This window comes from Seriola aureovittata, chromosome 22, assembly GCF_021018895.1.
Source record: "Seriola aureovittata isolate HTS-2021-v1 ecotype China chromosome 22, ASM2101889v1, whole genome shotgun sequence".
NCBI lineage: Eukaryota > Metazoa > Chordata > Actinopteri > Carangiformes > Carangidae > Seriola > Seriola aureovittata.
The window spans coordinates 1,057,803-1,073,960 of NC_079385.1; the positions used below are offsets into that span (position 1 = coordinate 1,057,803).

General features: G+C 40.3%; 2 protein-coding genes across 4 annotated transcripts in view; one reads left to right on the forward strand and one right to left on the reverse strand.

Moving 5' to 3' along the window:
- Positions 1 to 668, reverse strand: part of scube1 (signal peptide, CUB domain, EGF-like 1) — a 111,101-nt gene extending 110,433 nt beyond the window's left edge. For all 3 annotated transcript variants that reach the window (XM_056367876.1, XM_056367875.1, XM_056367874.1), the window contains exon 1: positions 480 to 668. In XM_056367876.1, coding sequence (XP_056223851.1) covers positions 480 to 567 — 88 coding nt within the window. In that variant the 5' untranslated portion in view covers positions 568 to 668. The remainder of the gene's footprint in view (positions 1 to 479) is intronic.
- Positions 669 to 2,744: 2,076 nt separating this feature from the next.
- On the forward strand, positions 2,745 to 15,129 carry samm50l (sorting and assembly machinery component 50 homolog, like). The gene is made up of 15 exons (XM_056368071.1): positions 2,745 to 2,906; positions 4,559 to 4,672; positions 4,993 to 5,094; positions 5,299 to 5,386; positions 5,547 to 5,653; positions 7,804 to 7,934; positions 8,162 to 8,249; positions 8,625 to 8,753; positions 8,893 to 8,964; positions 10,944 to 11,030; positions 11,311 to 11,381; positions 11,593 to 11,660; positions 12,821 to 12,967; positions 13,044 to 13,185; positions 14,321 to 15,129. Exons 1-15 carry the CDS (start codon positions 2,886 to 2,888, stop codon positions 14,364 to 14,366), a joined length of 1,413 nt encoding a protein of 470 aa, XP_056224046.1. The 5' UTR covers positions 2,745 to 2,885; the 3' UTR covers positions 14,367 to 15,129.
- Positions 15,130 to 16,158: the final 1,029 nt, after the last annotated feature.

Sequence of the window (16,158 nt, forward strand, 5' to 3'; positions counted from 1 at the left end):
GAAACCGACTGGAAATTCATTTGCACATCACAAATGCTTTTCAGGAAAAAAAAAAACTGAACTAAACCTGAGTTTCTACTAAGACTTTGTTATTAAATTAATGAGGTATGATTTACGAAACGACTAAATGGAACTTAATAAATGTCTTTTTTATGACCAATCCCGTCGTGTCGAACATAGTGGGAGTTCCAGACATATTAAGTGTATTTTTGCATCACTACGATGATGTTCTAATATCACAGCACATGAAAATGTCATAAATTATAATAATATCAAATGAACATGCGGTATCTGCTGGTGTTAGTCAGAGGCAAGTTTAAAGTGGTCTAATTGTGTTTAATGATGTTTGATATCATTAGATTATCCCCGGCACTTACTCACACATGTTCCCATCATTCCCCCCGTCACACTAAAGCCACCTAAAGGTGCATGTAATGGTTGACAATAAAGCAAGACAGTTAGGAAAGGGGAGCTCTTACCTGCAAGTCCGACATTCCCCATCACCCTGCAAGTATTTATGAGGAGGATAAACAAACAAACGTCCCGGGAAAAACAAGCGTTCCCCATGCTGACAGACGGTGTGAGGATTCAGCAGGGCTTTTCTGGGGGTTTGGACTGTGTGTGTGTATGTGTGTGTGTCTCTGATAGGAGAGGAGGAGGACCGCTTTTGGTAGACTGGCAGCGGTAGGAGAAAGAGAGAGAGGGAGAGGGGGAGAGAGAGAGCAGGAGAGACAGGGGAGGCAATCCCAGCCCTCTGATTGGCTTGTTTGTGCCAGTACAGAGAGAGAGAGAGAGAGAAAGAGAGAGAGGGAGAGACATGCAGCATACTTAGCTACACAATATGTAATAATAATTAAAATTTAATTATTACTATTATTATTATACATATAGAACACACACACACACACACACAGAGTTTTTGCCATTTCCTTTTTTAGCTTAACTATCAATTTTATTTTACTTAATGAGGGGCAGAGGGGGGGGGGGGGGGGGGGGGTATGCAAGGTCTCCCAAACCTAAAAACCTGATTTCCTATAAATCTGAAGGGTCAACAGAGAGAAGGAAATGAAATAAAATTGTTTTTCTTATATCATACTGTACATACAGCACACCCCTCATAGTTGAAGCACAATCCTGAATAACTGAAGAAATGAAATGATCACACAGTAACTGACACACAGCCTACCTGGGGTGTGGCAGTATCCCAGCACAGGAACACTGGCTGGTCTCTGGGGCTCTGGACTGAATGGGTCCTGGGAATGTGTTTAAAAAGGCACACTCAATAGGGGCCACATGTCATTAGCGGGATAATCCAGCTATGTCAAGGGTCACCAACCATCCATTCATTTCAAAGATTAAATAAGAAAAAATATTGCGGTGATTCTCATGGTTTAAGTCCCTCCTAATGAGCTAACAGTTCAATAACGTTGTCCCCCCCCAGCGCCCAACCAAGGAGCCCGGGAAGCTAAAGCAACACAGTTCAGGTAACTTTAGTAAATGGTGATTTTTATTCAAAGTGTATCTGCAACTCAAAGACATTTTCCTGAGATATAAAGGCTTTAACTGCGAGGGAGGTTGTATAGTGACTGATATATTAGGCCTGTAGCCTACAGCTGGTTTTATTTCCTTTGAAAAGCACCTTGTAACTTTGTTAAGAAAAAGGTATATAAATAAAGTGTATTATTATCACTACAGCTATGTCTATGACTACATTTTAATACGTTTTACAGTCTACAACAATCAAACACACTTCAGGCCAAAGCTGGCCTGGAATCGAACCAACATCTCCTCAGACCAAAGTAAGACTCACTTTGGCCAGTGTTCTGGGGCCGATTTCACAAAGATTGTTTAGACTGGGCTGTGGCATTAGATCAGTCTTAATTTTGCTCATAGATTCGTTCAATGTTAGACATGGTTCATAATTTTTGGTTTGCTAACATTTTTAATGAGATCGCAATGAGAAAAGAAAAACGCAGCCATTTTTTTCAAAATCACTGTTTGCTGAATTTCCAAAGTAAAATGTCGCTTAAACATTTTTTTATTTTGGAAAAAAGATTATTTAATTATTTTACCCAGAATTCATTGTACCACAATCCGGTTTAAGATAGTCAAGAACTAAACTACTTTGAGCAACAGATGAATTAAGACGTCTATCTGAAGTGTGACTATTTGTTATAACTAAGCCATAGTCAACTCTGTCTTTGTGAAACCGGCCCTGGTCTGCTTTATTGAAATGAAACCCCGCCATCTGCTGGAGAAGCTGCGTCAAAATTTTAGGGTCGATTTTGGCCCCACCCACTTTCATGCGTTCTCATTTCTGTCCAATCACAGAGCGAAGACACGGTGATGCCTTTAAGAGCAACACATCTATGAGTGTGAACAATAGCATCATAGTGAGTTGTTTTCCTCTCCGCTACGTGGTCTCACACATCTACTATATTACCATGTCCTACATTACAACAGTGTCCTACAGTGTGTCAGTGGAGGCAGATGCTGTTTGCTGTAGAGCGACAGTAGTGAACATCTATAAAGGCCACTACCGTCTCCATCCTGCTGTGTGTTGCTTAACTTCTGAAATAACCGAAACACCAGTAGGCTACAATATTTACAATTATTTTCATATTAAATCTCCTTTTCCTGTCATGTAGGGGTTAAAACATAACGATGCAGGTGCTTAAATGTCAGTCAAATAAGGAGACGGAGAGGAGAGATGACGTACTGTAAGAGGAGTCCTCAAACACAGCACAAGATCTCTCCGACTGTCATGGCGGCTCCCTTGAAGGGGGTTTGGTATTGGAGCAAGTAGCCACTGTAATCTTACATTTTCTCCGTCGAGAAGACTAGTTAACCCCGACTGAAGAGGCTCCTCGGAGCGGGTATTTACAATGGGGACTGTCCATGCTAAGGTAAAGCTCATTTCTCCCTGACAGATGGTCTATGTGCGGATTTTTGACCATGACCTCCCTGCCTACTGTGTGTGCAGAAGGCTGCGGTCTCTCCAGCATCTATCTTCGGTGTTCAGTGACACTCCGCTGCCGGGGACTGAGTGAACCGAATGTCAACATGCGAGTTCTTGATGGAGAAACGATATAACTTTGTCTTCACATTATGTTACCAATCAAATGTAGATATCATCAATACGTATTTGACAGATATCCTCTTATGGCCAACTTATAATGGTCATTTGTCTGGTGATATTTACATTTACAGTGAATAAAGTTGTTGTATTTTATGAAACAGTGTGACAAAGAGATGATTTTACTTTTCTGTTAAAGTCTCATATGTTATTTAGGTCTACTGTCTGAGTACAGTAACCAGAAATCCCAGAATGTATATGCTTTTGTTCATTTTCTATATAACAACTGTCTATGTGCTGTAACTGGTTGTAGGACATCAGACACTAGCTGACAAAAAGCCACACCCATTGATTTTACTGCCCTTTCTTTTCCATGACAGCTGCCCTTTAAAGGAGCCATACATAGTTTATTTTCTTTTGTCATGTCTTTGAGGAGGACCATGTTAGATTTAATTATAAGGTGTTACTGTTACACTTTCACCCAAGGATGTACGTTTGTTCTCAATATTGGTAGGGACACAACAACCTTCACACACCTCCAAAAAAAAAAAAAGGCCTTTTATAATGCTGTCAACCAAATGTATTATTAACATAAGATCTGAGTTTACATTCAGAAATGTAATGACATTTAAATAAAACTATTCACAGTAGCGGATACTTTGTTATAATAACTTACGAGTTAACATCAGAATAGGTGGACTATGGTTACATTAAATGATAGTTATATATACATATATTTAATCACACTATCATTTTAAACCCTCACCTAAAACCTTGAAGATGCAACTGTTTCCTCATCAGCCTGCTTTACTCCTCTGGTCTGCTGCTTTGTTTCCAGCGTACTCAGTAATTCATTCATGGTGACATTTTCATGTGATTTCTTGACAGATATTCAACTCATACTTTGATATGTCCACCCATTTTATCTTTACTCCTGCTAGCAACCTAACTGCTAGATTACAGAAGACAGAAGCCATGGTTAGCTTGCCGGTTAACACTAGCTTACGTGGTTGAATAACGTCAGTTGACATTTTTCCACAGTGGAAAGGCTGGTGAGGTTAGGTACCAGTGCAATATTCGCACATGACATGAGCTTTCAGATAGTCCCTACCCTTTTAGTCAATCAATTTCTTGCATGCCTAAATCAGTTGTCTTGGAGACGTAGCCTCTTGGGGGGCACTGGACTGATCTAATATGACTTCCTTCCAAACACGGTGTGAGCAAGTCCACTCAAATATTGGTAGGGACAATTCTGTCCTCCCAAAATATTGACTGTCCATATGCAAACCTATGCCTTTGCTTTCACCTCACCATGTAACACAAAAAGATACAAAACAAGACAGTCCCAGCTCCACACATGAGCAGACTTGACTCACCCTCTCTGTGGACACAAAGTGGGATTTGTTATAGGGCTGTTGCGTGTCTTTGCATTAGATAGAACAAGCAGTGTTCTTTACATATGTGTCCTTATGATTGGTGCAGAGTCTGGATCCTGTCCCGATGCATGGCCGGGACCTGGGTGTCAACCCTGATGACTTGGTGGATAGTCCAGAACCAGAACATGAGGCCAAGCAGGAGATCCTTGAAAACAAAGATGTGAGTATCATCACGGCAGCTCTGGTGTAAAAATAAAAAAAATGTTTATACATAGATTTAAAGTTGATGTCTCCAGTTTTACATGTTTTAGTATCTATTGTAGCAGTTTTGGTGTCTTTATCCTGTCAGTATTCTGCAGAAATTATTACGCGGTAGCGGTACGTTAGCATGGTGGAAGAATATCGTAGTCATTTAATCACAATGGTGCATAAAAATCTTGCAGAGACCTGAGGAAGAAAACCACCTGAATACATTTTAAATGTCTTGCCATCCATATATGACAGTGATATGAAAGTAATCGAAGTAAAATGTCTTTGAAGGTGGTTGTCCAGCATGTCAACATCCAAGGTCTTGGACGGACTAAAGAGGATCTGCTCGGCTATGAGATTTCTGATGTCTTCCATGCCAAAAACCTCATTGACGTATGTATTTATGTGCCGTACAGAAAATCAAGACAGCACAACACACATGTGAACTGTTGCTCAGTTCTTATGTTGGTATGCTCTGATATTTTTGAACTGTGAGGAATAGTCATCAGCTTTAAAGAGCTTTTTAAGCTAATAGCACACATTGCTTTGTCATGTCTAGACGATGAGGTTTACTAAGTGTCTCTTTCTTGGTTACAGGTGATGAAAAAAGCTCACCTTGCCAGACAGAAGCTGCTCCGCCTGGGAATCTTCAATGAGGTGGAGGTTCTTATCGATACGTCTGAAGGTAACTGAGTCACTGAATGTTTGAACTCACCTGTCAGTGGTTATTTGCAGTTTGATTGGGGATTTGGTCATTCTCTTGCCTTTGAAATGGGTTTGAATGAGACAGTAGCTGAATGTGAAGGTATGAACCTGCCTTACCCTGATTGGTTCTCCCTCTTCAGGTGCAGATGCTCTGCCCAATGGTCTAGATGTGACGTTTGAGGTGACAGAGATCAAGAGACTGACAGGAAGCTACAACACCATGGTTGGCAACAATGAAGGAAGCATGGTGAGAGAACCAGCCCTTACATATGAGTCACGTCACTCATATTCTCCTCTGTATTAGGTGCATTTGTTGTGGACATTAGTTTAACCTTTCACAGCAGTTTCACAAGAACTAAGAAAATCCTACCCAGTATTCATGTCAGGATTTTCCTCTCACACATCCTGCAAACATACTTTAGTCTTTTTAAAACATGTTTATACCAAATCTGTGGAAAATACTAGTTTTTAAATGGCTTATTATTAAGTGTCATATGGTATGGAAGTCTGTGTGTGCCAGGCTCCTTCCACCTGTAGTGTCAGGGACACAACTGAATTTTCATGTTTTTGGAAACTGCATGAAGGAGTTCAGTGTCACTTCCTGGGTCCACTAGGTAGCACTAGAGGACACCCACTGATTATATGTCATGTTTCGGTTTATCATGTATCATATATCATGGTAGACCTTACCATGTAAATTTCATGTAAATCTCATTATATTTTTTCACATAAGGCTGACTTCCTGTTGTGATTAGGTGGCAGTATGACTGTGACTTAGTATTGATGTGTAGATGTGTTCAGGCCTGGAGCCTCATCAAGCATCAGAAATTTGATCTTCAGCAACTTCCTGTTTCTTGTTTTGGTCAAAATTGACCTGCACGCCATGTCAAGTGCGCTCCATTTAAACTCAAAAGCTTCACAATTTAGCATCACAAAGGTCTGCAGATGTCACCTACTAAATGTGATATCTCTCGGTTTCATTGTGTAGTTAAAATACAACACCTGGAAATAGCTTCAAGCTGTGAAAAAATTGCAACGTAAATTCAAAATGGCTGACTTCCTGTTGGATTTGTAGTATGGCTCAAAGAGGCTTTTTTTTATGCCTCTATGATAGTGACAGCCATGGCTGGAGTCATTATGGTTTCAGGTTGTCTGTCCGTCTATCCGTCCGTCCGTCCCATTGTTGTGAACGTGATATCGCAGTAGTGCTCTTGAGGGAACTTGGTACAAATGTTCGCTTTGACACTTGGTCCAATGTTAAGGTCATGGTGACCCAGAGGGAATTTCATTACATCTGACACAAATATACTCACTTGGACTCGAAGATGAACTATTTACAATCTGGTTGTCAAAGGTCAAAGGTCACTGTGTCCTCACAAAACACTTTTTAGCCATAACTGAAGAATTTATACACTAGTTCTGACACAATTTAACTTCAATGTCTAATACGATAAAACACCCCTCTGACCCAATAGCACAGACAGGTGTGCAATTAATGCATCAGAATTTCAAAATATACCAGTGCCAAAGCTACATCATACATTGCACACATGACAATGATAGACACATAAATGTGTCTGTCACATCCCCCTGACCGGAGGAGAACAATATCTCACTCCCATGCGTATACAGTGGAAGTGACAAAAGGTCAACTTTACTGTTATATCATAATGTTCTGTAAAAACTCTTCTGGCCATTATCCTGTACAACTAATAATAATAATATTTTTTACAAAAACAATATTATCCTTGTACCTTTGCTGCTCCTCGGTGCTTGGGCCATAATAATAACAAACAAAGCAGTTTTAATAGGGAAGAATAAGTTTAAATTCTGTCATATAACATGTATAAACACATGGAAAGGTTTTAAAGTGATTAAAGTGTTTCCATTTTAATTTTGCCATCAATAAACCTCCATGCCCAAAACTAAAAAATATTTTGGATTGATATGTGGATGACTGTTAATCACTAGTGGTTTGTGTCAGTTTTCATCTATGGTATTTATAATAGGATATTTATTGGAATGTGACAGATATTGACAGGTATTCTGGGTAAGACATGCTGGCTCACTGGTGTGGGTTACTGGGACAGACCTTGTTGTTAGTAGTTGCATTGGTGCTTTTACTGGTTTGACTACATGGCTAAAGTGACTTTAAAGTAAAAATTCATATTTGACCAAATAAATATTTTTCATGTTAAAGATTCAGGCTTATTCCCTACAGTGAAAGCAGATATTTGGAAACTGTATAAAAACAGCATTATTTTTAGTAATCATCATCATCATCATCATCATCATCATCATCATCATCATCATCATCATCACAGTGACTGGTGGACAACACAGCCTAAATGACCCCAGACCTGCTGTCAGTGTATGTAACTCTGTCCTGTTTTCCAGGTGCTGGGTCTGAAACTGCCCAACACGTTAGGTCGAGCTGAGAAACTCACCTTCCAGTTCTCCTATGGGACGAAGGAGACATCCTATGGTCTGTCTTTCTTCAAGCCCCAGCCTGGACACTTTGAACGCAAGTATGTCAGCAGCACAGATCCCTCATCCCTCTCTCTGTCACTTTCCTGAATATTTGTAGGCTGAGATGAATGAAAACAAACAGCTCCTCCAAGAGGTGAAGCATCAGGGCAGTTTAAACAGAGGAAGCTGTAGTAACTGTCACTGTCACTGTTTAAGGATGTAATCCTTTTAAAACAGTACAGATGTCATCAAAGAGCTTTTTCAAAGCTGGTGTTCTCTGTTTCAGTCTCACTCTCAACATGTACAAAGTCACCGGGCAGTTCCCATGGAGCTCCTTAAAAGAGACCGACAGAGGCCTGTCTGCAGAACTAAATGTAAGAGGCTGCGTGTTTGTGTGTGTGTGTGTGTGTGTGTGTGTGTGTGTGTGTGTGTGTGTGTGTGTGTGTGTGTGTGTGTGTGTGTGTGTGTGTGTGTGTGTGTGTGACACACCAGTGTCTTCAGAAAATTTGTGTTTGGCTGATTGATCAGCGCTGACAAACAAGGTCTCACGACTGATGCATTATGCAAGACTGACATATCATCTGCAAGACAAACTTTAACTTTCACAGTATGAGCACCGTCCAGACAGAGAGCAGTTCACCAGAGTGCACTGACAAACACATTTAAAGTACATACACAGTAGTTTACAACAGTTAGGAAGGTGGAGAAATGCTCCTGGAATATTCATCCTGTCTCTGTTGTGCCTACAGTTTCCTCTGGGGATCACCAACCACACACTGAAGTGGGAGGGTGTATGGAGGGAGCTGGGCTGCCTGGCACGCAGCGCTTCCTTCGCCGTGCGGGAAGAGAGTGGACACTCGCTGAAATCTGCCCTCTCGGTACACCTGGACACTTTTCCTAGCTCACTTTTTGTTTAGTCTTTTTGTCTTATTTCTTTTTTATATTTGCCTTTGATGTAAATATTTTTAAGGAAAAGTTTCTTATCAAACCTTTGTCTCATGTTGCTTTTGTTTGCAGCACACTGTGTCAATTGATTCAAGGAATTCTGCCATTTTCCCCAGCAGAGGTGCCTTACTCCGGGTCAACCAGGTAAACTTTCACACCTGTGTCCATATGGATGCACATTAACCAAAGTGCGAATTATAAAAAGACAGTCAGGGGGCTCACCTTTTTCTCCAGGGCAAAAGGGAACCCAGAAAAGTGCAGGTGCTTCAGTGAAGCGTTACAGTCCTTACAGTATCTTGCTTGTTCGATTAAAGCTGTCAAACAAATGCAGTGCAGTAGAAAGAACAATAATTCCCTCTGAAATGTAGGAGTGGAAGTATAAAGTAGCATAAAATGGAAATACTCAAGTACCTCAAAATGATGCTTGATTATTATTATATATTATAAATATATACATTATACTTCCTGAGAGAAAACAAAGGGGGTGTCTTTTATAGAAGCTAAAAAAGAAGGTAAAAGACTAACAAAACCACCACAGACACACAAAAGTCTGACTATAATCATGTTAAAATATATCTCTTCAACAACTAATACTTCATCATCTCAATGCTCGTGACTGAGGACCAGTGTTAGCTAACATTAGGTCATATATGACATTTTATATTGGTAATGAAATAAGCTAACACTGGAAATGAAAGGGTGTGTTAGCAGCTAGCTCACATTACTTAGCTAAACTGTAACTTAAGGCTAAAGTTAGAACCTAGCTCACATTACTTAGCTAAACTGTAACTTAAGGCTAAAGTTAGAAACTAGCTAACATTACTTAGCTAAACTGTAACTTGAGGCTAAAGTTAGAACCTAGCTCACATTACTTAGCTAAACTGTAACTTAAGGCTAAAGTTAGAAACTAGCTAACATTACTTAGCTAAACTGTAACTTGAGGCTAAAGTTAGAAACTAGCTCACATTACTTAGCTAAACCGTAACTTGAGGCTAAAGTTAGAAACTAGCTAACATTAGCGTTCATCCGTAGATACTTGACATAATATAATTCAGAAACTGAACTTAAGAAAATAAAGTGTATCAGACAAACTATGTAGTTAATGACTGCTACTACATTTACACTTACACTTAAGCTGTAAATATATAAATGAATATAGACATTATAGTGAAATGAACAGGTACAGATAGTAGCTTTGTGTTACACCCCTAACAAGTGTAGTAACAGCAGACAGCATACAGGACAGTCATAAATAGAACTAGAAACCATCTTGAGCCACAACAACGCCTGTCAACATGTGGATGTTCAGACCCGTTAGTACTCAGTATTTACTAGAACATTATTACATAAGTACTCAGTACTCATGGGACTTCATTTTGATGTCAACTACACACATGTAAAGTTTTGTGACTGTATCTTGCACAGTTGTGTTGATAACATCACCAGCAGCATCTGTAGTTGAGACAGGACTCTCTCTAGTGTGTTTTATTTAACAGTCTGTTCTTCATGCTGTGTTTGTTGTCACTTTCACAATCACATATCAGCTGCTCAGTAACTACCTGTGTAAAGTCTGCTCTGGTGCTCATTGATAAATGAGTACATGTGTACTGACTCAAGTTACAAGGTGGATTTTCTTCGTGTCAAGCTTGAAGGTGTGTGGCTCACTGATGAACTTCTAACTCATAACACAGAGTAACATGCTTTATCAGGCTATGGATACACAGAAAATTCTTCTCAGATGATCAATTTATTTTGGGTTTTCCATCCATTCATACATCCATTGATTCATACATACATACATCTATGGTATTTCTGCTACAGTAGGTCTCTCCAGGACCAAATTCTTCCATGATGACACACACACACAGACTCACAAACACACACACACACATAGTGTAAACAAGTGGAATTGTCTCACCTTTTTAAGAAGTGTACTCTTGTTTAGAAATGAAAAGTGTAAGTGTTGAATATAAGAAGAGGTGATCAGTGTGGGTAAAAGACAATTTCAAAGGAAGCGCAAGTCCAGCTGCTCCTGGAGGCTGAGTGTCAAAGACATTTCACCCATCATTGTGATAAAACAGCTGAGCAGAGCTGTGACACTGAGGTGTGTGTTTGCCCTGCAGGAGCTGGCTGGGTATACGGGAGGAGACGCCAGCTTCTTGAAAGAGGATTTTGAGCTGCAGCTCAACAGACGACTCTTCTGGGACTCAGTAAGTCAGAAATCAGACAGTGTGAACTTCATGTACTTCAAAAAAACGGCAGCCAAGATATTAGCTAGTTGTTTATCTTCGTTGTTTGTGTTCAGGTAGGTTCAATGTATAAATAGATCGTGTGAACACTTGTAACTGCAGTTCCCTTAAATAACCACCTGAGGACAACAAAGCAGGGAGAGACAGTAAAAATGTGTATTTCTGTTGCCTTGTCCTGTTTGAATGAACTTTCTCTTTATGAGGTTTCTTGTGTGTAAAGGAACATTTCATATCCTCTCAGGTCTTGTCTGCTTCACTGTGGGGGGGGGTGCTTTATCCCCTCGGAGGACAAGTGTCTTGCATCGCTGACAGGTATGTCTGATACATCTAAGACAATAATGTTAATGAATACCAAAACTTCCAAATCAATAATGATTAGCTTCTTATCTTTTAATGTATTCTCATTTCTCGCTATATTTTCTTAAATTTTGTGCTATTAATCAGTTTGTAGGTTTCACTGTTTGCAAGCAGTAGATGTTTGATTTTAAAAGATGGTTTAGTGATGCACATGTATCTGGTCCAGGTTCTACCTTGGAGGTCCCACCAGTGTACGAGGATTTGGGATGTACAGTATCGGGCCACAAAGTGAAGGTAAAAACGGTTTGGACTGTCTAGAGAGAGAACCTGCACTATTGTGTGTATAGGAATAGATGCTTTAAAGGCTGCACAAGAAGATGCCTTTTATTGTACTTTGTCAAACAGCAAGAGTAAGGTTACAAAATCAAATCATAATCTGAGAAAAAAAAACACGATTACAGTAAAAACAGAACACAGAGTAAAAAATTAATCTGCTGCCACTTTTTTTTTTTTATCAATCTTAAAACAATAATATTGCTGAATACAGTTGAAATCAGCTTAGCAGGAAGACTTTACAGAGGAGCAATGGCCCTACAGCAGATTCATAGATCTTCAGTAGACATGGCCTCCTTCAGTGTATAATAACTCATCCTTTATATTGGTCTGAACAAAGGCTCAATAAGATCTTTCCAGAAATAGATCCTTCATGTGAACGCTGTTAGCTTCCACCAGCATCAGTAGCTCATATATTCTGGAGAAATATTTTTCAGATGTGGCTCACCTGGTAGAGCACGTATCATAAAGGCTTGGTCCTTACCGGTCTCTCGCTCTCTGCAACTTTCAATATATAGAAAAAATAACTTAAAAAAAAAAAAGAAGAATGTTTTTCAGACGTCATAAACAATTTGCTGACATAATGACTCGGATCCTTTGATGGCAGATCTAGGAGGTACAGACTCTTAACATAGTAAAAAAAACAACATGGAACATGATATGGAAGACTGATCTTACTGAACTGGTAACAGAGATCTGCACCCACACATTTAAATCTAATGAGGGATTAATGAACCGTTTATATACAAGTTTGTTCTTTAGGATAAATCCCTTTAGAAAACTCATCTCGTTTTCAAGGGGGTCCTAACATACAATTCAAATAAACATCAAAACAAAACAAAACAACAATCAACAATTCAACAAACACACAACTGTTAAGACAATAAATACACAAACATCAACACAACCACTAGTGGTGAGAGGCCATGAACAAATGCACGCCCAGCCAAACAAATGTAATGTGTATATATATAATTTACTGTGTTTTGTATGAGGGATAACAGCAGGGAGCTTTGTGTGTTTTTCTTGATTAATAATCTGGATCACAGTGTTTATTTGAATGATCAGGATGATCATTAGAGTGTCATTACAGATATGTCCTGCTCCTCTGTATGTTTCAGGTGATTACCTGGGTGGAGAGGCATACTGGGCGGGTGGCCTGCACCTCTACACCCCTCTGCCCTTCAGGCCAGGCAAGGGCGGTTTCGGAGACCTGTTCAGGACACATTTCTTTCTCAATGCTGGGAACCTCTGCAACCTCAACTATGGTGGGTGCACTTAAGATATTACTGTACCATGCCTGCTGTATTATAAGACTGAAATAGTAATGATGGGCAAATGCAGGTGAGGGTCCCCGAGCACACCTTCAGAAGCTAGCTGAGTGCATCCGCTGGTCGTACGGAGCAGGCATCGTGCTCAGGCTCGGAAACATCGCCAGACTGGAGCTCAACTACTGCGTACCCATGGGAGTCCAGAGTGGAGACAGGTAGGAGCAAGACTACTTCACACCAACACCGTCAGCAGCACGGTTCTGTGGGTGGTGTGTGTCTGTCAGCTGGTCCACCACTCAAGTATGTCATCAGCTGGTTCAGACATAGGGAACAACAAAGGATCAGATATGTAAAGACTTGATACTTAAACATCTGTTAGTACACACTACTAACTAACAGACACTCCCAAATTTTCTTATTAAACAATCAAAATGTATGAAGATCTGTTCCAACGCTCAGGTGATTACAATGAGTTCAAAAATCAACAAGTTAAACAGATGAATACCTTGGAGAATTCAACTATGAATTGTAACAAATCTCCAGAACAGAAAGAACATAAATATACACATTGAAATGATCAGGGCATTACAACACTTAAAATTACACAGGTTCTCTTGTTTAAGAGGTGAGGGGGGGGGGGGTCAGAAGGAAGGGGAGCTTCACTGTCCTGACTGACTTGATAATGTGGATCGAACAGTCATATGGGAGTTTCCTGTCTCCTGTATGTGCCATGTAGACTGAAGGAGGATTCTAGATGTTAAACCTCTAGAACCCCCCTTCAGTCTATTTCATTATATGTATATACTGTATATATGTCACATTTAATTTCAACCATCCAGCTTCAATTCAACACCTCACCATCTGCGTCACCAGTTCCCCCGTCTCCAAAATGTACACATGGGTCACAGTTTCTGCGTGTTCTCTCGTCAAGTTTCTATTTATAGATCCCATCTTTTATAATCGTTAATAAATGAGAACCCAGCACTCTCTCCACTAGCATCTCCAGAGAGAACACAGCTCAGACAATGAACATTTAAACAAATATGACAAAAGAAGAAGAAGAAAAAAGATTAAAAAAAATAGGAAGATGAGCAGGAACGACTGCACCTGGCTGCATGAAAACAAAGTAACAACATCCTCTTCACTGTAGGAATCAACAGGGTTTTTAAAAAGTAACTCCACCCAGGCTAATGGTGCTAATCACAATCGTTAATCACACATAAGCAATCATAACCCAGACCACCTGTCCACACCTAACTGCATTAGAAAACAGTCAGTGCAGCAGATGATATACTTTGAGTGAAGGTTCTCCTGATGATGAGTCCCGACCTCTGTTTTTCTCTCTCACAGGATATGTGACGGTGTCCAGTTTGGAGCAGGGATCCGCTTCCTGTAGCATCATGCCTCTGAGCAGAGACTCTGCTGTGGGCAGGGAGAACGTTGTGTTGTTTGACACCTGTAACTTGTTGTAGAATATGTAACACTAGCATGGGAAATGTGCCTGACCCCCCCCCCCCACCCCTCCTCTGATCTGCCTTCCTTTGAAGGACAAATTGCCAGTGCTGGGCCACACGACTAGTGAACCTTTTTACAAACAGTTTTCACTCTGTGGGAGTTGAAAGTAACCGATAAAACATTTCTTTAGCAGCACCCACAATCATGGTTCCAATTCTAACAGATGTTAGCACTTTGTCTCCTCGGTAGACTTTTGAATTATTGCTTCTGTTCCTCTGTCCTTGGTTTTAAAATCTCCAGCATTGGCATATTGTCTGTGGAAAAGTCATGTACCAGTGATCTCACCCACTGTGTTTCTTTAGTGACACAAAGTCACTTATTCACCTGAATGTTAAAATGGACTTCCTGGACTGCTTCTGTTCATGATTGTGTTTGAGAGATTAATGTGCGCCACACACTGCCGTGACCTGATGAGTCCGTGCTCTGTGTGTGAATGGATGATCGGAGCAGCAGCGAGTAACCAGGACCTTTATGATCCAAACAGAGGTGAGGGAAAGGAACCAACCCTCGTGCCAAAGTGGATTGTTGAAACGTTGTTGTCTGATGTGAAGAACGGCGGGTTGATGGTCATCTCTCAGACACCCCACCCCCATCTTTTTGATGTTGTTGAAGCTCTTCACAAATAAATCACAGCTGCTCCCCTGGTTCCTCTTCTGGTTTCTCAACACAGTCAACAGTCACATGGCAACAATGACCAAACACGTATCAGATCTGGATCTTGTTTCCTGTCATTCATTTGATGTTAGTGCTTCATGTCTATTTTCTTTCACAGCTACATGACCCTGAGCTGTGGAGGGAAAATTAGTGAGGGCAGATTTTGCTCCTTTGTCAGGACCTTTATTTGCTGTATTACATTTTGGAACACATCCCTTGCATCTGTTATAAAAGTTAACAAGTCATTTGAAGCAGTGACATCAGCAAATCAGTGTTGCAACAGCACAGCAGCATTGTAATCTGTTTAGTCTAATTAAACTGTGGGAAAAAAAGATGATTACTTGCCAGGAATGCAATTCTGTTTATGACACACCTGCATATATGCCCTGCCTACCCACAGTATGAACCTTTGCACCACAGGAGCCTGTGTGAGGCAGTTGAGTGTGGATGGTGCCAGATGTGTGTTTGATCAGAGCGTGCTGTGTGTGGGAGTCCAGGCAGGTGTACTGCAGGGGACATATCTTCACTGAAACTGGAGGAAAATGACTCAGACTTCAGTCTTTAAATCGGGCAGGACACTGTCCTCACTTGACCTAAACCCAGGTCAACCTCTGTATCACTGCAAAACAAAGAGTGATACACTAGACTACCTGCGTGCTAGGTACTGTGTGGTTAGATGTTGTGCAGTTTGTATGATACTGGTTGATGTTACACCAGAACTTCAATCAAGTGACAACCCTGCTGCCCACAGAGCCTCTGGTTATTGGCACAGAACTCCTATAACACCTGTGTTCATTTATGAATCAAGACATAATTAAAAAGTAAAGACAATGCACATCAGCAGAACTGAATTACAGTGGATCAAAGAGCCTTGAGACAGAATCATTTCTTTACAAATGCTGTTTAAATAATTCAATCACAGTAATCAAGTCGTCACTTTACAATGTTCATTTTCATACACAACAACATGAGAAAAAACATTTAAACTGCAGGCAATTATATGCTCAGACTTTTCTAAT